This window comes from Artemia sp. Qi Xiang Cuo, chromosome 7 (genome assembly GCF_049724085.1).
Source record: "Artemia sp. Qi Xiang Cuo chromosome 7, ASM4972408v1, whole genome shotgun sequence".
Taxonomy (NCBI): domain Eukaryota; kingdom Metazoa; phylum Arthropoda; class Branchiopoda; order Anostraca; family Artemiidae; genus Artemia; species Artemia sp. Qi Xiang Cuo.
The window spans coordinates 14031630-14056544 of record NC_142800.1 but is presented as its reverse complement, the minus strand read 5'-3'; the positions used below and the strand labels follow the sequence as shown (position 1 = coordinate 14056544).

The 24915-nt window shown below is 35.2% G+C and overlaps 1 protein-coding gene and 1 long non-coding RNA gene across 4 annotated transcripts in view; both read left to right on the top strand.

Moving 5' to 3' along the window:
• LOC148949983 (uncharacterized) overlaps positions 1–14436 on the top strand; it is a 152096-nt gene extending 137660 nt beyond the window's left edge. For all 3 annotated transcript variants that reach the window (XM_089091388.1, XM_089091387.1, XM_089091385.1), the window contains exons 3-6: positions 5305–5581; positions 7263–7299; positions 10813–10906; positions 13724–14436. In XM_089091388.1, coding sequence (XP_088947514.1) covers positions 5305–5581; positions 7263–7299; positions 10813–10906; positions 13724–14202 — 887 coding nt within the window. In that variant the 3' untranslated portion in view covers positions 14203–14436. The remainder of the gene's footprint in view (positions 1–5304; positions 5582–7262; positions 7300–10812; positions 10907–13723) is intronic.
• The window catches only part of LOC148949982 (uncharacterized), a 90692-nt gene continuing 79905 nt past the window's right edge, over positions 14129–24915 (top strand). Inside the window, exon 1 of the long non-coding RNA XR_016141948.1 lies at positions 14129–14158. This is a non-coding gene — a long non-coding RNA (uncharacterized LOC148949982). The remainder of the gene's footprint in view (positions 14159–24915) is intronic.

The window sequence follows — 24915 nt, the reverse complement described above, 5'->3', positions numbered from 1 at the left end:
ATCCTAAAAGACCAAATTTCCAGAACTTTTAGCAACGTTGAACAAAATGAATATCTCAAAATTTTGATTGGGTGTGATTGGCTTTGATTGGAAGTCTCTACGAAAATGCTTTCTATAAAAATCTTATCTGCCCCCAGGGTATAACTTACAACCCTTTCCAAGAGGGGTTTGAGGGGGGGGGGGGTGGGGGTTCATCCTAAAAATCATAACTTCCAGAACTTTCAACTACGTTGAACAAAAGGGCTATCTCAAAATTTTAATTGAATGTGTTTGGGGAAATGGTGTGCGTGAGAGGGGGATTAGTTGCTCTTCATTCACTTTCGACTAATATAAAGGACATTAGTACTTTCAATTACCAATTGAATGAACCCATTTTGAAGTTTCTACGAAAACATTTTCTATAAGAACCTTATATGCCCCAAGAGTATAATTTACAACCCTTGCCCTGAGGGCTCTGAGGGGGTTGTCTTCCTAAAAGATCTAATTTCCAGAACTTTTAACTACGTTGAACAAAATGAATATCTCAAAATTTTGATTGGATGTGTTTGGGGAAATGGTGGGCGTGAGAGGGGGGTAAGTTTCCCTCCAATTACTTTCAACTGTTAAAAAGGGCACTAGCCCTTTCAATTTTCAATCGAATGAGCCCTTTTTGAAGTTTTACGGCAACGCTTTCTTTAAAAACCTCATATGCCCCCAGGGCATAATTTACAGCCCTTGCCCTGAGGGCTCTGAGGGAGTTGTCATCCCCAAAGATATAATTTTCAGAACTTTAAACTACGTTGAAAAAAAAATGGCTATCTCAAAATTTTGATTGTATGTGCTTGGGAAAATGGTGGGCGTGATAGGGGGGTTAGTTATCCTCCAATAACTTTCGACTATTAAAAAGGACACTAGCCCTTTGAATTTGCAATCGAATGCGGTCTTTTTCAAGTTTCTACGACAACTCATTCGATACGATGTTCCCTGGTCTAAAGGAAAAAATAAAAAAATAATACATTGTGCCAACATCGTTCTTTACTTAGGCAGCGCGCCTAAGTAAAGAACGTCCAATTACTTTCAACTATTAAAAAGGGCACTAGCCCTTTCAATTTTCAATCGAGCGAGCCTTTTTTGAAGTTTTACGACAACGCTTTCTATAAAAACCTCATATGCCCCGAGCGCATAACTTACAACCCTTGCCCTGTGGGCTCTGAGGGAGTTGTCATCCTCAAAGACATAATTTCCAGAACTTTCAACTACGTTGAAAAAATGGATGTCTCAAAATTTTGATTGTATGTGTTTGGGAAAATGGATGTGGGCTAGTTACCCACACGGGGGGAGGGGGGGCTAGTTGCCCTGGCTCCCCTTTGACTCTTAAAAAGGGCACTAGAACTTCTGTTTTCCAATCCAATGAGCCCCCTTAGAAGCTTATACGACCTCCCTTCCCATAAGAATCTTATGTGCCACCAGGTTATAGTTTACAACCCTTGATCTTACGGCTGTTGGGGGGAGGGGTTGTCATCCTCAACTTAAAGACGTAATTACTATACCTTTCAACTATGTTGAGCAAAATGGTTATCTCAAAATTTTTATTGGATGTGCTTGGGAAAATAATGAGCTCTGGGGGGGGGGGGCTGCTTTCCCTCCAATAATTTTTGACTATTAAAAAGGGCACTATACCTCGCAAATTTAAAATCAAATGAGTCCCTTCTACGACAACTCCTTCTGTACGAAGCTCCCTTGTCTAAGCCAAGTTGTTTACATGTTCAAAAAATATTTTGATGTGTATAATAAGTGTTAATCATTATTAAATCTGTTTTTATGCTTCGATTTTTATCCATTTGGCGACTACTGTTAGACTTTATATTTTCCGTTATGTTTAAGAAAAAAGGAAAAAAAAAGCGCCTTGGTCTAAGAAAAAAAAACAAAAAAACAAAAAAAGAAAATGATACATTGTGACCATATCAATCTTTAATAAGGCACCGCTATTGTGTTGCCTATGATCCGTCTGAATGAATATTTTAAAATTGGCAATTTGTCGGTATTGGTTTAATTAAACACAATAAAATCGTATTTTTTGACATAATTATTATAGGCATATCTTTTTTTTCTTTTTTTTTTTTTTTTTTTTTTTTACCGTGAATAAAAAACAATTTGGCGAAACTTGCTACCCAAATTTTTGACAAAAAAAAAGAAAATATTCTGACACAACTTTTGACTGAATTACTAACGTGGTTTATACATGTTGTCCTGCATTGCAACATAGACCATACATTACATTTTTTTGAAACAGGCACTAGAACTCGTAGTTTCCAATCAAATGAGCTTTTTCAAAATTTTCAATGAAATTGGTAGCTTTTGTAGAGCGACACTGCCTAGGATACTGCTTATATGCCCGTTTGAAAACCAGCATGCATATAGTTTTTTAGTTTAATTGAAACTCCCCCTAAGTGTTCCCTAAAAGTTTCACCTTAATACCCTTAGCGTAATTGCTTACAGTAACTGTAGTGGTAATATTGATAGTACTAAAATAATAATAATGATACCACTAGTATTGGGAGCAATATAATGTTCTTTACAAAAAAAACTCTATATCATTAAAGGTATAAACCAATATATTATTCACAAGGTGGAAAGAGGAGGTAGAGAGCTATAAAGAGGCGGGTAGCGAGGTAAGCAATATACCATGAGAAGTTAATGCTGCTACCCAAACACAAAGCGAAGGTGTTGTAGGGGGGAAAGGGATGTTGGATCGTCAGGATAATTTTCCTAGGGATCAATTTCGATAAGATTGAAAAGTATCGGTTCAAAAATTTTAGAAATGAAACTACTTCAACGACAATTTGTGTGAGCGTGGCACCTCGTAGGAGAATGCAAAAGACGAGGTATGCAAAGCCTATAAGAGGAAACACATACGACTTCCTTGACAAGGAGGGTAGGTGTAGAAACCCGTAGGCGAGGTAGGAGGAGGAAAGAGGTGAAGACTCCATTTCTAGAAGGTGAAATATTTGATATTCCAGTTCGGAATGTAGATAATTCTGTAAAGTATATCTTATTACCTTGTCATCTGGATCTTATGATGGCTTCAAATTTTAAATTGTCAATGCACCTTGTCATCTTATGTCAGAAAATTTTTAGGCTTCAAACCTTATTTTACCAAAATGATGTAACAGTATTGAGGCACACAGCTAAGGTTCAAGAGATTGAGAAGAACCAACCCTCAGATTTTAGAAATGAGGCACCAAGTGTGCCAAACCTGGTTGAAAACTTGTTAAGAGTATGTGATTTTCCTCGGAAAGCTTGAGAGCATAGGGTTCAATATGAGAAACTAAAAGCAGATATTCAGTTCCTGTTCAATGACGATTTATTTATTTTGTCTGCAAAAGTAAAAGAAAGGAAAGGAATTTGAAACGACAGTTCAATTTGTACATAATGTAAATTATGAGGCTTCAATATGAGAAACCTAAGGGGGGTATCCAATTTGCATTTAAGGAAGATACGTTTATTGTAACTGAAAAATTGAGAAAAAGTAGAAGAGAGAAAAGAGTTGCGAAAATAGAGTTTAGTTTGGAAATATGGGTAAAAAAAAAAAACAGACACTATTGTTCAGTCCGAATGAAAAAATTATTTGTTTTTCCCTACTACAAAATTCAGGGAAAGCAAGAAAGAAAAAAGAAATTCAAAGAAGATACATAATTTGAAAATTACGTTTGCGCTGACAGAGAGTAATATTCCAGATTAATCGTTCAGAGCTCTTCGCCTTACTAACCGGAAATAAAGATAGCTGGGAAATAGAATCGAAGAACCACCCTGGGTGTTGGAGAAGTCAGGAGGTACTCATGGTTTCGAAGATGTGGTTGATTTGATTGAGCCTGAGCGGGGCGTTAGAGGTCTGTCTTACCAGCTTTCAGAGGCGTTTATCCCAAACAGACGGGAGAAAAGTCCCTTCTGGAGATCAGAGATGATGGTCAGTTTCTTCAACCAAAAACTGATTTTGGCCTATTTATCCAGTTTGAATTACCTTACCTAGGGCTATCTTACCCAATTATGGGCCTCTGATGGACACTTTCTTCTATTAAGAGTCAATATCTGTTCCCTTTATATTTTAGGTTAGTTCTTAATTATCGTATTACAGGGGCTTTCCTCACTGGGGCCCTAACAGTGTCGTACGGTAACATATGTTGGAGTTTGGTCGTTTCGTAATTTTTTAAAATTTAAAACCCCTTACCAATGAAGTAAACCCCTCCTCCAAAAAACTCCTGGATAAGCCCTTGCAGGGGTAACTAGTTCAGATAACCAATCAATAAATGCAGTCAATCGAACGATCTACTAAGAATGTCTATATCCAATTTTTGGAAAACATATAACAAAATATCCGAAGTACCGGTGTTCCAGAATCATGGATAGTAGCAATCATAGCCATGACTTCTAATAAATCTATTACTTTGTTCTGAACTCATAAATTAAAGAACAACAGTTTTGATGGATCTATTTTTTTTAGAACAAGTTTAATTTTTTAGTAACTGTCGTCTATACAAAATGAATAACTTTCACCTTTCTTGAAGGTTTTATTGACCATTTTATAAGGGTTCGTTTCCTTGAAAACGCAGAGGCTTTTTCTTTGAAGATTAAAAAAACAAAACTGAGAGGAGGGGGGGGTATCTGGAAAATAAAACAGGTTATTTATGTTCAAAAGATACAAAGAGGTGAGGGGAAAACCTTAAAACATTTATAAACTTGTACACCATGAAAAAATACAGAATGTAGAGAGCGTAAAGAATTGCATAGAACTGTATGTGTACCATGGTAATTGCATAGAAATCCTTTCGAAGATCAACTTAGAATAGATTTCTTGTGTTCCCAGAAACATCACTTGAGATGTGTGCAGACCTGCTTAGGAGGAACTGCCTTAATTCGTGAAAGTCTAATAACCTACTAAAAAACAAATGATTGAAACTAATTAATCAGAAAGAATTATCGTTAATACAATGAACGAGAAATGATAAGCCAAACTATAGACAACAATGTAAAACCCGTTTGTGCATCCAACATAATTAAAGATGGCGTTCATGACAAAAACTTAACATGATCATCCGTTTTGAGATCAAACTTAACGAAAAAAAATAAAGAAACTCTAAAATTTACAGCATGAATCTTCTGATATTATACTGACTCATACATATTAACTAGACTAGAATTTTAGTGTGCAGAATCTTTGAACGAAAAGGTTGAAATTTATATCTCTTTTTGCTGTTTTCTTTGGTCACTTGTCAATTGCAAGTAATATTAAAAAATATTGGATATAATAATATTTTTAAATTGAAGGTGGTTTCCTGTCAAGTGGTTGGTCTGAAGTTTATACCGTTCTATATGAAGACAGCACCTTAATATGGTACAAACAGCGTTTCTCAGCCGAGGCACTTGGAGGTGCATGCTTAAGAGAGTGGCCAGAGTCTATTGTCTCTGGTGATGAATGTAGACAGATTCCAGATTTCCCAGATAATTTCCCACCAGGATGCAATTTCCATCAGACTTTGGTAGTCGGCTCTAAAAGAAATAAAAAATATCTTTGGTTTCTTTGTGAATCTTTAGAAGACCTAAAGTGAGCTTTTTCATATTTATTTATTTCCAATTTTGAGTAGCTGTGAGAATTTAAAAGACCAGAAGCTTTGTTCAGGAAATTTGAAATCCGTAAACTGTTTTCAGGTATGAAACCACACACACAATACACATAACAATTTCTAAATTTGCGCAGAATTTTTGCAGTTTTGTTCTTTTCTGACAGGTTTTATGAGGAAGTATGTATATTTATGCTTGTTTGAATACTTTTCATGTGTTTAAGATACCCATTTAATTTCAATGATAAATTTATGGAAAAAAGATCAAATAATAAATTTGTTGGAACAGTTTTTACTTCAACAACCAATTAAAAACTAATAAATGTTGCTAGTATAAATTCTTTAATTTCGATGCTGAACCATTGGCACTTTAATTGATACACATTGATAAGTCAAAATATTAATAACACTTTAATAGATTTTGGGAATGAGCTGAATCGTTGCTGCTTTCGAAAACTTTCGAAAAATTGGAGCCAATTTTCCTAAGTCAAGCGAAAATGACAATAAAAAATGAGCCATATAGTGCCATAAAAGCATTAGGCTCTTTAGGCTCTGAATCGTTGCTGCTTTCGAAAAATCTTTTTTTTAATTCTGTTACTCTTCATTTGGTAGTGCACCTTGTTTATTGTGTATTAACGGTAAGCATTAGGCTCTTTAGGCTCTGAATCGTTGCTGCTTTCGAAAACTCTTGTTTTTAATTCTGTTACTCTTCATTTGGTAGTGCACCTTGTTTATTGTGTATTAATGGTAAGTATTGGGCTCTTTAGGCTCTGAATCGTTGCTGCTTTCAAAAACTCTTGTTTTTAATTCTGTTATTCTTCATTTGGTAGTGCACCTTGTCTATTGTGTATTAATGGTAAGCATTAGGCTCTTCAATGGTAAGCATTAATCATTGAACAACACTATATCAACGTTCAGAAGTGCCTCCCTGTGCTCCATAATTGTAATTGTCGTCTCCTCCACCTTTTGTTAAAAATCCTCCTTATGCTCCATTATTGTAATTGTCGTCTCCTCCACCTTTAGTCAAAAATCCTCCCTGTGCTCCATAATTGTAATTATCGTCTCCTCCATCTTAAGTCAAATATCTTCAAACTAAAAAATCTTCAAAAATCTTTCTATAGAAACAGATATTCTATATAATATTATACCCACACTTGAAACGACCTTGCAGAATCAATTACATACATTAAATAAGTTACAATTAGTTTTAAATTATATTTAGTAAATTATTTATGCATTCATATTAGCTATAATTTGACAATTTTATGCGTATGAGGTTTATTTGGGAAAGGCATTAGAACTATGGGCTGTAAATAGTGTGATTGAAACTATGACAGCTGTCAAAAATAGGAGTCCAAGTTTCAAAGCTTAACTATCAGGTTTTTTTCGTGGTACATGAAAGGAGCTGGAGATTTTCTAAGAAATTAAAGTATTTGGACATTTTTGTTCTTACATTCTAGAGGTGAGGGCTTGAACTTGAGCCAAACCTGTTAAAAGTTTTGGACCTGACTCTTATTTTAATTTACCAGAAACTGAGCGCTGGATAAAATTTTCCCGTTCTATAAGAGATTGTGGTTACAAGTTCAACTGAATGCAATTTTTCTTATAATTTAAGTTTTGCAAAAAAGTGTTGTTTTTTTAAATAAGATTTTTATCCAAATGCAGCTCCTGGATGGTTTCAATAGCTTCTACTGTGAGCAATGTGAGTGTGGTATTTCCGATTTATTTTTTGTGCTTAATACTTTATGCTTTTTTAGTTTCGTTATATGTCTTCTATTGCTCGCTTTGAATGAAAATCTAAATACAGTCAGATGTTGACTTCAATAATTTGAATTGATTCTGGATTTTTTTTTCATTAATTCCCCCCCCCCTGTAAATACAAATGATTTTTAGTTTGAAGACAAGATATGGAGCTAGTGAATTTTCTAAATAATTTTTTGAAAGACTGCACTTTCAGCGCTCTTTTACTCAAAAAATAGTGTTTTTTGTGGTCTAAAACCCTAAACAGCAGGTCCTGAGCCCCAATCATGAAAAATGGCTGTGAAGCATAATGTTAAGGTTAAAATGACCTCCGTTATTTATAATTCATCAGCTGATAATGCTGTTAATGCTGTAGTAATTACCAAAGTTTTTGATAATTCGTCAGCAGATGATATCCTTTTAAGCAAAAAAGAGGTCGTACCACAGCAAAATATTTTTTTCTGCCTGTTTGAGTTGTGAAACTTCAATATTGACCCAAAGAAAGTCAAGATTCTAGGAAGTACAAATTATAAGATAACCATTTGGTTTTCCATTTTCTAAAAGCCTTAACAGGAGGTTTGGAGGTTTTGACAAACCCCAGCAAAGTGGCATTTTGGCTTTTACGCTGGGCTATTTTGTACCAGTTATCTGGCAAGACTGTTTTTAGTCTAACATCTACCAGGAGGGTATTTTTTGTGAGAATTTTATTTTTAAAGAAAAATATACCGTAATGAAGGTTGCAGTCGTTCCTAAGTAATTACAAATAAATTATAATGTTCCTAAGAATTACTGATGTTCATCATCCTAACCCTTTTGCAACAGCCAAATAAATTTATTGCATGTTTTTCCCAAGACTTTTTGTAATAATGGTAAAAGCAGATGAAAAATTTCCCATCGCATAAAAGATAAAACTAGAAATATTGTTAAGGAAATAAGTTACAGAAATTATCTCTCTGTTTTCTTTTACTTGATATTGGATGTCTCTCGAATACACCATGAAAGAACAAACTAAAGACTATGTAAATATTTAGTTCCATTTCCTATGTAAGAAAAGTGCTTAGCTCATTCCCCTTTGCCGTTTCTTGAAAGAAGGAAAAATTTACTTTCTTTGTCTTTCATTGTTAAAACTTTTTTAACTTTCAAGAGAAGTTCCAAAGTTACAACCAGTTTATACAGTAGTAATAATTATCAAGGACGTTTAGCTATTTATAAAATATTCTAAGACATGTTCTTAATATTACCAGAGAATAAATACTGAAAATGACTATTAGTTTGTTTGTTGATTCCAGACTTCAAGGAATGGCAAAATAATTTCGTAACATAACTATCATTTTTCCATTATGATAAACGGGCATGTTTTCAATCCGTTTTCTAGTGAAAACCTAGAAAAAATATCTTGTGCATCTTTTAATCTTGAGGAAAACGTTGAATAGTTGATTGATTTTCTAACCCAATTTGTTCTTGAACTTGATGTTTCTCATTGGTTGACTCAATATATTCAGGAATTCCCATTAGTTGGTTCCATGAAAATAAAAACCCGAGATGTCGAAAATGGTGTGTGCTATGTTACTGACAATTTCTTTGTGCCGTTGATAACCAATTGTGGAACAATGTATCGTTTTGTTCTATTTGCCTCGTGGAAAGCTCATTCTAATAGTGAGCTTGATCTCAGGTGTCGACATTCAAATAAGTTGATTTGCCTTTAAAAACTGTTATAGTAACAAAAGGACTTATCCAAATATTACAAATACATTTTGATAGCCAAAGTAGTTTAATTGTTCTTAAAGCACCTTGTGAACAAGTTCCGTTTACGTGTATCTCAAAGTAGTGAATTAGTGTTGACAAGATATTTTTTTCTATTCTGGTGGCTGTGGCAACGGCAATAGCCTCAAAGGTTGACACCAGAATTATAAAGGGATGGAAAAAAGCTTAGGCAGTCATGCTGGCCAGAATTGGCCTTGTCCTGAGATAAGTTGGAATTAGCCGCAGAGCTTATGTCAAGAGGTTTAATGTTTGAAGATTTAAAAGAGGTATTTTGAAAAGTATAGAGGAGGTATAGATTTTATGGGATGAAGCAGAGTTGAGACGGCTCTTAGGCAGTCGTGTTGGCTCGGCCCAGCTTTGTCAAAGGATAAGTGGTTATTAGCAGTAGAAGAAAATATTTCAATAAGTTTAAGGCTTAAAGGCTTGAAAGGGGTATTCCAAAAAGGTCTTAAGAGGCATTTTAAAAGGTTTCAAGAAGGTTTGAATTTTGAACGAGGGGACAAAGTGTGAAGCTCTGATTAAAGAGGATTTGAAAAAGAGCTTAGATATTTTTGTTGACATTAAGTGGCTTTGTCCTAGGATACTTAGTTACAGGACAGGATATATTATTCGCAGAGCTTATGTAAATAGGTTTAATCTTTGAAGATTTAAAAGAGGTATTTTGAAAAGTATAGAGGAGGCATAAATTTTATGGGATGAAGCAGAGAATTGAGACGGCTCTTAGGCAGTCATGTTGGCTCGGAGTAGCTTTGTCCAAGGATGAGTGGTTATTAGCAGTAGTAGAAAATATTTCAATTAGTTTAAGGCTTAAAGGCTTGAAAGAGGTATTCCAAAAAGGTCTTAAGAGGCATTTTAAGAGGTTTCAAGAAGGTATGAATTTTGAACGAGGGAACAAAGTGTGAAGCTCTGATTAAAGAGGATTTGAAAAAAAGCCTAGATATTTTTGTTGACATTAAGTGGCTTTGTCCTAGGAATAGGATACTTAGTTACAGGACAGGATATATTATTCGCAGAGCTATTGTGAATAGGTTTAATGTCTGAAGATTTAAAAGAGGTATTTTGAAAAGTATAGAGGAGGTATAGATTTTACAGGATGAAGTAGAGAGTTGAGACGGCTCTTAGGCAGTTATGTTGGCTCGGAGTAGCTTTGTCCAAGGATGAGTGGTTATTAGAAGTAGTAGAAAATATTTCAATTAGTTTAAGGCTTAAAGGCTTGAAAGAGGTATTCCAAAAAGGTCTAAAAGAGGGGAAAATTTGCTTGAGAGGGAGTAAAAAGTGAAACTCTGAGGGTGGAGGTGAAAAGGAAGATAGGTAGCTTGTTGGCCTTCAGTTGCTTTATCCTAAAAGAAGTTGCGCTGCATGTAATAGAAGAACTTATTTCAATAGGTTTAAGGTTGAAAGATTAAAAAAAACTCAAAAGGTTTAAAAGAGGTATAAATTTCGGGAGGGGGAGGGGAGAGTGCATCTCTGATTGGATAAGTCGAAAAGAACCGGACAGTCATGTCAGCCTTGAGCCACTTTGTCCTGGGTTAAGTTTTTATTAGCAGCGTTAGAGCTTATTTCGACAGGTTTAATGGGGAAAGTTTTAAAGGAGGTATTTGAAAAGGTCCTTGAAATTTTTATTTGTCCTTCCCTCCAATGAATAATTGCTTATTATAATGTAAAAACGTAGTGCGAGCTATTCTTAGTTTTGATTAATTTCTTTATTAAGGTATCTCAGACACTGCCAAGTGCACCACCTTTTAACCAAGAAGAACATGCCCAAGCTACGAATTCACAGCCCGATCATGGATTCGCTTACAATGGTAATAATTTATTTGAAAATAAATTTTGCAAGATAATGCCAAGCTGCAAGGACCGCACGAAGAGGGAATTTTTAGAATGTTGAATCCCCTCCCGATTCGTGTGACAATATACAGTTTTTTTTTCCTTTTGGCTTAATTATAGGGTAAAAAGGTGTAAGTTGGCCCCTACTAACAGGGCTAATATATTTGGTAGCGTGATACAAACTGAGGCTTGGGTAAGAAATCGGTACTCAGAATTCAGTGACAACTGATTTTTATTACAAAAGAAGATAAAAAGAAAAATATTCTAATTCTGATTATGTTGAATATTTCTAAACCTCTTCTAGGTCTAAGGTCTAATGATCTACTTGTTCAATCCACCAATGTTTACCGAAAAGAAAAAGATTAAGTTAATTCTAGGCTATCGAATGTTTCTACTTAAAAAGTTACGCTTGAATAGCTAGTCAAGGCTTGAGCTCTGGGTTATTAAAGTCCTTTAGTTCAAACTATTGTTGAGCTAAACTAAGAATAACCGTACATGATTTTAATTCGATTTTCATTAACCAAAACCAAGAGATTCTCTTATTATATCTTGAAAAGGGTTGTGTATTACTTGGACCTTTATTAAGCTCTAACTTTAGCAGGGAAAACTTAATTGAAAATTTTTGGACATAAAGGCTTGGAAATTCTTAAGCTGACAATATTGCTCCCTTTTCCCCTAACCTACCTGTATAAACATTAAGGTCACCTTTGTATAAACATGCAGTATGGGTTTAACGAAAGGAAAGAATGATTAAAACGAGAACTGTTTTCCTCTTTGTATAAACGTCTGAAGATTGCTCAAAGGGGGGGGGGGGGGAATTAATGTTATTTTCCGATAATTCCAATTTTTGGGTACAAGTTCGTTATAAATTAAAGAAAAGCCCCAGGAAACTCTAGCCTGAAAGGGGGAGCAAAAGGGCTCGTGTTAATGTTGACTTCTTGGTTAAGGTTCCTTTCCTCTTTAAACCCTCAGTTATTCAAAGCTTAAATTTCTGGGAAGAAATTTAAATTAGCTTATTCTAACCTTAAAATGCTGTTTTGTCCAAATGGCTCAAGCCTTGTCTAAGTGGAAATACTACCGAAACTATAAGCCCAAAATCACCAACTTCTCGTAAAATATAGATTTCAGCACTAGTTGTTAATAAATTTCTCCTATATACGTATTAAAGTTATTTCCAAGTGCCAGAAATCTTTAGAGGTTTTCTTCTTATTTTAACTTTTATCTTCAAACTTTTATCCCCAAGGAGAATTCAGACCGACAGTGGTAGCCTATCGTAATTAAAAAGTAAAAACACTTACTCCTTGTTTGATCCAAGAAAGACTACCCAGTTTTCGTCCCCGAATCCCTATTTTAAGTTTTGTCTTATTTTGTTATTCTTTTCTCTCATTGGCCAGAGACCAGTTTTGATGTAATCCTAATAATAAGTCTTCTGTTCAAACGATTAGTTTCCGCTTTCTCTCTATAAAATCCTGTTTTCGTCATGTGATACAAGTCGCGTAATACTTCTTGCCGTTGACCCCTTGAGATTGAAACAGCGGTTTAGTATTTGCAGTTTATGGTCCTTGATGGATCAAGGGTATTCTTATTCAAATGTAATGTTGTTTACTTACACAAAGAAAATTAATACTTCGTTTCCTTTATAATTACTCAAAAAGTCATACTTTGCTATTTTTACAATTTAGTCAGGTTATGATGGCTTTCCCACATTCTCACAAAGGTCATCTTTTTAATTTTAGAACCCCGCTTGAAGTTTATTACTATCGCCCCTCACGGAAAAATTCTGGATACGTGCACATCAACCGATAAATTCAGTATTCTGGGGTTTCTGGTACAAGTGGTATTGACAAACTGATTCTAATTAATAAAATTGTACAGAGCTATTGAAAGCACCAAAAATACAAAATATTTAAAAAAACTGTATAGCCCCTAATAACTAGAAAAGATTTTTAATCCCCTTACTCTGCAAGAGAAAAGTTTATTGAAGCAAGTTGACGAAAAAGACGGAATATAAAACCTCCTTCCACTTGAATTTTGACAAACAGCATACAAATACACACTTTCACTTAAATGATGGCTAAAAAGGTATATTTTTCTATATTACTGCTCTGTATAAAAAATATAGCCACCTCCCCCTTAGCGAATAAAATCCTAGATATATGCCTACCTAGCCGCAGTTCAGTAAATTGTGCTCAGCTGATCAAAAGAACGAAAGATTTGAACATATTGTAAATGTATGATAAAGTGGGGTGAAAAAAACAATCAATAAAATATTTGATTTGATTTAGGGGGGGGGGAGGGGTGTAAACAACAAAACCAAGGTGAAGCGTATTTGAGTATAGAGCTAATTATACTTCTTAAATGAGAAATAGTAACAAAATATGGCTACCAAAGGCTTTGTTAGTTGTGGACATGGTATCCATGGGCATATTACTTTAAGAATACTACTTGGTATAATTATTTATGGGCAAATTATGTCATCTTCTATAATGTTACTGGTATGCAATTTGTATTGTTTTTTTTTGAAAGGTTATTTTGGTTTGTTATTTTTAAGTTTAACCAAAGCTTGGAGCCAGTCAAACAGGCTTCTTAAAAAGGAATTAATAAGAAAATGCAGCTGCCTAAACGTTTCGTTATTTTTGGTATTGATTTTTGTCATTAAGTAGCTGTATTTTGAGCCTGTAAAACTAGATCTAAAAAAAAGCTCTGTTGACGCTAAACTGATTACCAAAATGCAAGTGAATATAATTAATACCTGGTACTGAATAAAACGAAAATTCTGAAATGTTTGTTTTTAGGTGGATCAGAAGAAATATCAACATTTCCAGATACTCATCAAAACCGTGAAACCAGAATGTATCCAGATTTGCCTAAGGAAACAATGCAACCCAGAGGGAAGGTTTTTATACCAAGAAATCAAGAATTTCTTTCTGACGTAAATCCACAAAGAAATATACCGAATACCCAGTTCCGCTCAAGGTCAAAAGGCCTTGGAAATATGGCCGCTTCTGGCCTTGGTTTTCTTGGCGGAGGTTTTTTTGGCGCAACCTTAGGTAGCATTTTTAGGGATAACAGACAGGCTATTGAAAGTAATAGCAATGAAGCAGAAAATCGAAATGGTGCTGAGACTCTTAACGAAAATGAGGAAATTCCTGTAGAACTCTATGAAGGTGACGCTGAAGTCTTTGAAGAAACTTATAATGATCCAGAAGACTTTGTAGACGCAGAAAGAGGTGAGACTGATGAAGGATTTTATGGTGGTGAAATTGACTTTTAATAAAGTAAGGAAATACACAATTGAATCTTGTAAAACTGTACTTTTTAAGGTCTGGCTCAAATTCAAATTAAGGCTTGGCTTAAATTTAAATCTTGCTAAACAGAAGTGTGTATTTCCTTTTCTGGCTGTTTCTGGCGTTTTCCTCTTCTTTTTTTCAGATAAGTCTCTAAAATAATTAATATTGTGATTGTCGAAGAAGCTGTTTAAAGGTAAAATAAAGAGTATTTGAAAATAGAAGATTATTTTTTCCAATTTTTTCTTTTTTTAACCAAATATAATAGAAGTGTGTTCAACATAAACCTGGTTGCAACCTTTATTTTAAGGCTTCTGCGCTTATCTTAAATATATACCTGTTGAAGAGTAGCACATTCGAAGAGTAGCACATACAGTGACGTTGAAGAGGAAAAACGTAACTTTATGTGTTCCAAAGGAGCTACTTAGAGGTAAATTAAAAACTCTTCAAAAACTGAAAGAATAGGAATCAGAATTTTCCCTGTGTTGATAAAATGTAAGAGAAGTAATTTCAGCACAAGTTTTAAAGAGAAAAGGTTACTGATTTATTCCAAATGTACACCGTTTAAGAGATCACAATGTGTGACACAATTATTTTTGTTTATATGAGTAGTAGTGTAAAAGTAAAATAACGGAAATTTTTAAATGGAAGAAGAAAGATCAATTTTTGTTTTGTTTTGGTCGTATGTATAACAAGTTTGCTCAACATAAACAATGCTACATTGCTTATTTAAAATGTACATCCATTAAAATAGTACATTAGGTGTCACAGTTATGGTTAAGTGTGGCTTAGTATTTTTTTTTTTTTTTGCTGAGCAGCTTTTACTGAAGAATAACACAAAAAGTCCTGAAAAATGAAAGCAAAGAGACTTCAGAGTGTTTCCATGTCAAACACTGTAAGTGATATGTAAGCGAATTGTGTTTAAACACAAAACTTGAAGAGAGAAGGTTACAGTCTATACTTAAAACGTATGCTCACTAAAGAGTATCCCAGCGTTTGGAGCAATTACAACAGGCTCGACGTTTGGATGTGTTGTAGTTCATTGAAGCATATTTTTAATAGGGCAAAAGAATAAAATTATTTTTAAAGGCTTATACAAATAGGGTTAAAAAACAAAAGTGCACAAAATTAAAAAAATTCTTTCCCTATAGTAAATCAACAATGTCATAGTCATCATAGGCAGTGCGCTAGTGCTGCCTAAGTAAAGAACGAAGTGGGCACAATGTGTGTGTGTTTTTTTTTCTCCATACCCGGGCACTTCGTATCGAAGGAGTCGTCGTAGAAACTTCGAAAAGGGCTCATTCGATTGGAAATTGTAGTGCCCTTTTTAATAGTCGAAAGTGATTGGAGAGCAACTAGCCCCCCTCCAACGCCCATCATTCCCCCAAATACATCCAATCAAAATTTTGAGATAGCCATTTTGTTCAGCGTAGTTCATTTCTAAATAGAAAATATCCTTTTGAGGAGGACACTCCCCCACAACCCACTGGGCAAGGGTTTTAAGTTATGCCCTGAGGGCATATAAGGTTTTCATAGAAGGCGTTGTCGTAGAAACTTCAAAAAAAGGCTCATTCGATTGGAAATTCAAAGGGCGAGTGCCCTTTTTAATAGTCGAAAGTGATTGGAGGGCAACTAGCCCCCCCCCGCACCAATTACTCCCCCAAATACATCCAATCAAAATTTTGAGATATCTATTTTGTTCAGAGTAGTTGATTTCCAAATAGAAAATATCTTTTTGTGGAGGACACTCCCCCACGACCCTCTGGGCAATGGTTTTAAGTTATGCCCTGGGGGCATATAAGGTTTTTATAGAAGGTGTTGTCGTAGAAGCTTCAAAAAAGGCTCATTCGATTGGAAATTCAAAGGGCTAGTGCACTTTTTAATAGTCAAAAGTGATTAGAGTGCAACTAGCCCCCCCCCCACCCCTCATTGCCCCAAACACATCCAATCAAAATTTTGATATAGCCATTTTGTTCAGCGTAGTTGATTTCCAGATAGAAAATATCTTTTTGAGGAGGACACTCCCCCGCAATCATCGGGGCAAAGGTTTTAAGTTATGCCCTGGGGGCATATAACGTTTTTATAGAAGGTGTTGCCGTAGAAACTTCAAAAAAGGCTCATTCGATTGGAAATTCAAAGGGCTAGTGCCCGTTTTAATAGTCAAAAATGATGGGAAGGTCACATGCCCCCCCCCCCCCCCGCCCCCCTCAGTCCCCCAAACACATCCAATCAAAATTTTGAGATAGCCATTTTGGCCAGCGTAGTTGACTTCCAGATAGAAAATATGTTTTTGAGGAGGACACTTCCCTGCAACCCTCGGGGCAAGGGTTTTAAGTTATGCCTTGGGGGTATATAAGGTTTTTATAGAAGGCGTTGTCGTAGAAACTTCGAGAAAGGCTCATTCGATTGGGAATTCAAAGGGCTAGTACCTTTTTTAAGGGTACTAGCTCATTCACTCATTCGATCGGGCTCAACCGATTGGAAATTGGAGTGGCTAGTGCCCTTTTTAATAGCCAAAAGTGATTGGAGGAAAACTAGCCCCCCCCCACACCCATCATTCCCCCAAACACATCCAATCAAAACTTTGAGATAACCATTTTGTTCAGCGTAGTTGATTTCCATATAGAAAATATATTTTTGAGGAGGTGACTCCCCCACAGCCCTAAGGGCAAGGGTTGTACGTTGTGTCCTGGGGGTATATAAGAACGATGTTGGCACAATGTATTATTTATTATTTATTTCCTTTAGACCAGGGCACTTCGTATCGAAGAAGTTATCGTAGAAACTTTGAAAAGGGTTCATTCAATTGGAAATTGGAGTAGCTTGTGCCCTTTTTAATAGTCGAAAGTGATTGGAAGGCAACTAACACCCCTTCTACGCCTACCATTTCCCGAAACACATCCAATAAAAATTTTTAGATAGCCATTTTGTTCAGCGTAGTCGATTTCCATGTGAGATATCAACATAGAAATTCTATTTTTGAGGAGGGCGACCCCCCCCCACGACCCTCAAGGTAAGTGTTTTAAGTTATGCCCTGGGGGCATATAAGGTTCTTATAGAAGGCGTTGTCGTAGAAACTTCATAAAAGGCTCATTTGATTGGAAATTCAAAAGGCTAGTGGCCTTTTTAATAGTTGAAAGTGATTGGAGGGCAACTAACCACTCTCTCACTCCCGCCTTTTCCCCAAACACATCCAATCAAAATTTTAAGATAGCCATTTTATTCAAAGTAGTTTTAAGTTCTGGAATTTAGGTCTTTGAGGATGACAACCACCCCACAACCCTCAGGGCAAGGGTTGTAAGTTATGCCCTGGGGGCATTTAAGGTTTTTATAGAACGCGTTGTCGTAGAAACTTCAAAAAGGGCTCATTTGATTTGAAATTGAAACAGCTAATGCCCTTTTTAATAGTCGAAAGTGATTGGAAGGAAACTAACACCCCTGCCTCGCCCACTATGTTCCGAAACACGTCCAGTAAAAATTTTTAGATATACAATTTGTTCCAAGACGTTCAAGGTTACGGAAACTATACCTTTGAGCAGAAAACTTCTCCCAAAGCCTTCGTGGCAAAGGTTATAAGTCATACCCTGGGAGAACATAAGGTGTTTTATTGAAATCTCTATCGTAGAAACTTGAAAAAGGTCTCATTCGATATGAAGTTCAAATGGCTAGTGCTCTTTTTAATAGTTGAAAGTGATTTGAGGGCAAATTACCCCCCTCTCATGCCCACCTTTTCCCCAAACACATCCAATCAAAATTTTTAGACAACCATTTTATTCAACGTAGTTGAAAGTTTTGGAAATTAGATCTTTAAGGATAAAAACCCCTCCCCCCCCAGCCCTCAAGACAAGGGTTGTAAGATATGCCCTGTGGGCAAATAAAGTTTTTATTGAAAGCGTTGTCGTAGAAACTTCAAAAGGGCTCATTCAATTGGAAATTGAAAGGGCTAGTGCCTTTTTTAATAGTTGAAAACAATTGGATATCGACTAACGCCCCTCTCACGCCCACCATTTTCCCAAACATATCGAATCAAAATTTTGAGATATCCATTTTGTTCAACGTAGTTGAAAGTTCTGGTAATTAGGTCTTTTACGATGATAACCGCCTCAGAGCCCTCAATGCAAGGGTTGTAATTTATGCCCTGGGGGCATATACGGTTTATACAGAAAGTTGTTATAAAAATTTTAAAAAAGGCTCATTTGATTGGAAATTGAAATTGTCCTTTTTATAGGCAGCGCAATCGCGTTGCCTAAGTAAAGAACGATGTTGGCACAATTTTTTTTCCATACCAGGGCAAGGGTTATAAGTTATGCCCTGGGGGAATATAAGTTTTTATTGAAATCTTTGTTGAAGAAACTTCAAAAAGCGGTCATTCGATTGGAAATTCAATGGTCTTGTGCCCTTTTTAATAGTCGAAAGTGATTTGAGGGCAACCAACCCCCCTATCACGCCACCCTTTTCCCTAAACACGTCCAATCAAAATTTTTAAATAGCCATTTTGTTCAGCGTAGTTTATATCCAGATCGGAATTATTTTTTTGAGGAGGACACTCCCCCACAGCCCTCTGGGGAAGGGTTGTAAGTTATGCCCTAGGGGCATATAAGGTTTTTATAGAACGCGTTGTCGTAGAAACTTCAAAAAAGGGCTCATTCGATTGGAAATTAAAAAGGTTAGTGCCCTTTTTAATAGTCGAAAGCTATTGAAATGCAACTAACACCCCTTCCACTTCCACCATTTCCCCAAACGCATCCAATCAAAATTTTGAGATAGCCATTTTGTTCCACGCAGTTTAAAGTTCTGGAAATTATACCTTTGAGCTGGACACTCCCCCCACAGTCTTCAGGGCAAGGGTTATAAGTTATGCCCTGGGGGTATATAAGGTTTTTATTGAAATCTTTGTCGTACAAACTTGAAAAAGAGCTCATTCAGTTGGAAATTTAAAGGGGTAGTGCCCTTTTTAATAGTCGAAAGTGATTTGTGGGCAACTAACCCCCTCTCACGCCCACCTTTTCCCCAAGCACATCCAATCAAAATTTTTAGATAGCCATTTTATTCAACGTAGTTGAAATTTTTGGAAACTAGGTCTTTAAGGATGACAACCCTTCCCCCCACCAACCCTCAGGGTGAGGGTTGTAAGTTATGCCGCGGGGGCTTGTAAGGTTTTTATAGAAAGCGATGTTGTAAAAACATCAAAAAAGGGTCATTCAATTGGAAACTGAAAGGACTAGTGCCAGTTTAATAGTCAAAAGTGATTGAAGGGCAACTAACCCCTCTCTCACGCCCACCATTTCCTCAAACACATTCAATCAAAGTATAGAGATAACTATTTTGTTTAACTTAGTTGAAAGTTCTGGAAATTATGTATTTAAGGATGACAAACCCCCCAGAGCCCCCAGGGGAGAGGTTGTAAGTTATGCCCTGGGGGCATATATGGTTTTTATAGTTAGAGTAGTCGTAAAAACTTCAAAAGGTGCTCGTTCAATGGGAATTGAGAGGGCTAGTACCCTTTTTGATAGTCATATTTTTCACTCTAATGGAATTGTTTTTAAGCACAAGTCAGAAAGTGAAGCTTTCTGCTAGATTACCTAATCTTTATTTACCCGCTGTTGTGTTTACTCGTCGCTGCTATGTAAAATTTTGATCCAGCAAAAAAAAAACTCAAAACCTAATCAATTTTATTGGGAGTAATATAAAGCCAGTACAAAGTACGAAAAGTTTCTTAGACACATTATTTTTTATAAATCCACTCTCTCTCTCTCTCTCTATGCTCAAACCCAAGAACGTATAAAGCTTTATTCTGACTTTTTGTAATTCTGATTGACATAAATAATCATGCCTCTAGCATGAACTTAGAACAAGAAGCCGAACTAAAGCCAAATGAATTTTGTTCTCTGTTTCTCTAACGGGATATCAGATATTTTCAGGGAACAACAGAAAGTATTGCTATGCCTCAGCCAAATGTATGGATTATAAATTAGTACAAAGATGCGGAGAAAAATACCGACTAACAGTTTAGGTTACATCCTCTTTTTCCTTGATTAAATAAAAAAAACAAGTTTTTTTAACTGAAAGTAAGGAGCAACATTAAAACTTAAAACAAACAGAAATTATTCCGTATGTGAAAGGGGCTGTCCCCTCCTCAATACCTCGCTCTTTACGCTAAAGTTTGAATCTGTCACACAAATTTATTTTTTAAAGCAATAAAAACTTTAGCGTAAAGAGCGAGGTATTGAGGAGGGGACAACCTCTTTCATATACGGAATAATTTCTATTTGTTTTAAGTTTTAATGTCGCTCCTTACTTTCAGTTAAAAAAACTTGTTTTTTTTATTTAATTTCTGAATGTTTTTGAAATAATGAAGCTTTGATTATTCCGTATATGAAAGCGGCTGTCCCCTCCTCAACGCCTCGCTCTTTACGTTAAAGTTTTTTATTTTTTGAAAAAAAAAGATTTGTGCGACAGTCAAACATTAGCGTAAAGAGCGAGGCGTTGAGGAGGGGACAGACCCTTACATATACGGAATAATTTCTGTTTGTTTTAAGTTTTAACGTCGTTCCTTACTTTCAGTTAAAAAAACTTGTTTTTTTTATTTAATTTTTGTACGTTTTTGAATTAATGCAGGTTTTGATTTTGGCTCACCATACATGAATAATTAAAACAAATTTGCATATTAATTTTACTTTTATTTGGTCAAATGGCTTTCTCGAAACTTGTTTAATTTTATTTACGATCGTTTTTATTAGTAATAAATATACGTAACTTACGAATTAACTTACGTAACTTACGAATTAACTTACGTAACGAACTTCTATATTCATATATTTTTAATAGGTATATTAGGGGGTTTGCCCCCTAGTCAATACCTTACTCTTTAAGCTAAAGTTCGAATTTTGTTCCAATTCTTTAAAAATGACCCCTTAATCACAAAGGCCGTTAATTAGAATAAATAGCTCTTATGAAAGCACTAAAAAATATTTGGCTTAAAGAGCGAGGTATTGACTAAGGGGTGAACCCAATCATATACGTAGTATTTTCTGTTCGTTTTAAGTTTTGATGTTGCTCCTTACTTTCAGTTGAAAAACTTTTTTTTTTATTTAATTTCTGATCTTTTTCTTTAATAATGATGGGAAATCCGGCACCCCTTCATCGCAATGTCCCTTCCCCAATGAAAACTTCCTTCATGGAAAAAACCTCCCATATAACCCCCGACCCACCCACCCCGCCACCTACCAGAAACAATCCCCCCAGAAAACGTCTGTGTACTTCCCAATAACCAATACTATATGTTAACATTGGGTAAAGTTCATAACTTTCAGCCCTCCCCCCGGGGCCTTAGGGGAATTAAGTCATCCTAAAAGACATAGTTATCATATTTTCGACCATGCTGAACAAAATAGTTATCTCAAAATTTTGATCGGGTGACTTTGGGAAAAAATGACCATGGGAGGGGGCCTAGTTGCCTTCCATTTTTTTGCTCACTTAAAAAGGGAACTAAAACTTTTAATTTCCATTCCAATGAGCCCTCCTACGATATTTTAGGACTACTGGGTTGATACGATCACCCCTGGGAAAAAGAAAAAAACAACATAAAAACAAATAAACAATTATCCGTGATCTTTCTTCTGGCAAAAAATACAAAATTCCAAATTTTTGTAGATAGGTGCTTGAAACCACTACAGTAGGGTTCTCTGATTTGCTGAATATAATGGTGTGATTTTCATTAATGTAATATAATTTTTAGAGGGTCTTTGAGCCTTTTTTTGAAAATCAGCCAAATTTTCTCAGGCACGTAACTTTTGATGGGTATGAATAAACTTGATGAAACTTATATATTTGAAATCAGCATCAAAATTTGATTCTTTTGATGTATCTATTGGTATCAAAATTCCGTTTTTTAGAGTTTCGGTTAACATTGAGCCGGGTCGCTCCTTACTTACAATTTGTTACCACGAACTGTTTGAACACTAAAATAGTCATGCAAACACTTCATTACAATCATAAAATTGCTATTTTTGTTGGATTATTAGTGTCGGTTATTGTCTAACTGTGCCCGAGTCCCCTGCTAATGCCTGGATGTAGCCTTCGGATATACATAAAGTCTATTGATTTTTTTTTTTCAGAATGGATTATTTTTGTATTATGGATCAGATATTATTAAGAAATAAGCTGGCCTAAAGCAAGAAATGCAAACCGAAAAAAGTTGCATTATCCGTATTAGGACATGAAAATAAGACAATCTCTAGACTGTCTTCCTCCGACTGTCTGCTTAAAGTAATTTTTTATTATCATAAATTTACTCGCATAAAATCACGCCCTTTACAATGTAAACATAATTTTAATACTTCTGTTTCTTAGCATTGGAAAATGACAATATCTGAACTGGAGTTCTGAAAAAAAGGAAAAAATTGAACACCCAAATTTTAAACGAAGTGAGTATATTAAATGAATTCAAACATTAATTTTCTTTTCTTCACAAGAAAGAAAATAGCCTTTTTAAATAATTTTTTGAAAAAAAATAGGAAGATACAAGTGAAGAGAGATCAAAGGAATCAAGAGCTATTTCCTTGTAACTGTAATCCATATTATTGCTTTTAATTACTTAAATTACAAAACAAATTATCATATTTTTTTGCTTTTTACATAGAACATCAGAAATTGGTGTAGGATGGAGACATGTCTTAGACAGTTATGTTGGCTTGGAGTTACTTTGTCCAAGGATAGGTGGTTATTAGCAATTGTAGAGAATATTTCTATCCGGGTTGCAGCAGTAGCTAGCCACTTCGTAAGAGACAATCACGTCCAATGCTAAGAAATATAATAACCCATAACTCCAAAAAATAGTCAGATCACAACAAGAAGTACACCATTAGAACCACCTTTTCCGAAACCCCTATATACGAAACTTACCGTCTCTTGGCTTGAACAGAAAGGAAACATATTGGCTTGAAAATCAGGAAAAGTAGCAGCTACTACGATATTCTGCATAAACGGCATTGTTTTCATTTGTCTCTTTTTTTTTTCTTTTCCACAAATAGCTTGGCACTGGAACATAATAAAGAGTTGTTCAGTGGCTCATTTTAAAGGAAATTGCAAGAATCTAGTGCTGCTTGTAATGAAAAAAATATTTTCAAATAGGATCAATTTTTCCACTAACAACTGCATTTTTATGGCCAATCTTGATGAATGCCAGCTTTCCTAACCACCAGTTACAAGCAAGTATGCTAACCCTTGTACCATCGGCGACAAGTGAAAAATAAGTTAAATATAAGACATGATAATAAATGCGTTAATCTGGGTTGCAGCAGTTAAAGTAAAGAACGAATAGTAACTGAATATTATAATTGAACATTACTAGGAGACTAAAAGTTTGTAATAAAACCTTACTTTCCTAGAAACTAGCATAGTAACTAAAAGTTAAGATAATGAAATCATCTTTTGAATGAATTAGCTGTCTGACTTTTCGAGGTTCGTCTCTTACTATACCAAATAAGAAAAAGCCATAGGCTTTTTCCTGTTTTATTTTTTTCCCCTAAAGGATTACACATAAGACGTGATAATAAATGAAGAGCCATAAGTAAGAGGCAACCCGGCTCAATTGGAACTGAAACTCTAAAAAACGGAATTTTGATACCAATAGCTACGTCAAAAGAATCGGATATTTACGCTGATTTCAAATATATTTGTTTCATCGAGTTTAGTATTACCCTTGAAATTTCCGAGCCTGAGAAAATTTTCCTTATTTTTGAAAAAAGATTACAATACGGTTTCATAAAGGATCGATATAGTTCATCATAAACGGTGTTAGTCCAGAGTATCTCATGTAGTAGTCATTAATAGAAGTTTTGTTTAGACTTTAAATTGACAAATGTTTAAAAATTGCCCGTGGTAAGCATTGGAACTGCCACCTTCAGATTAAAATTCTATCACGCTATTCATTGCGCCATCCAGGCTTTGAACAACCCATTATTAAAATGGTTTATGTTATGTTACGTTATAATGAAGGAGGAGTGTACGTTGCTGTGTTGGCTTCAGGTGGCTTTGCTCTGCGGTAAGTTGTTAGTAGTAGTAGTAGTAGTTATATTATACTTTATAATAAAGAACGAAGGCTAGCTCATAGCTACTGAAATATTGATTAATAGTTGTAGCCTTAACTATAGCGGCAGCATTATGATTGGTAAACTTTTCTGGGTATGGTGTAATATTTTACTTACCTACCTGCTTTATTCTCTGAAATTTCTCTTTACATATCAAACTAATAAAAAGCCGTAGGCTTTTTCTTGTTTTTAATACCAATTCGGGTTGCAGCGGTAGCTAGCAATACAAAAATACAGTCAAATCAAAACAAGAAGTACGCTATTACAACAGCTTTGTCCGAAACCCCTATATAAGAAAGTTCCCGTCCCTTGGCTTTAGCAACAAGAAAAATATATTGGCTTAAAAATCAAAGAAAGTAGTTTCAACAGCGATATATTGCATATAAGGCATCTTTTTTCTTTTTTTTTCTTTTTCTTAAATGACGGGGCATTTTAACATCGTAGAGAGCTGTTTAATGGCACATTTTAAAGGAAATTGGCACATCTAGTGTCTTTTATAATTAAAAAAACTAATGTTTGAAATATAACTAATTTCTTATGAAGAACTGCATTTTTCTCTAACACATCATAGTAAATCATATCGAAGAACGAACTATTACCCATTGTAAT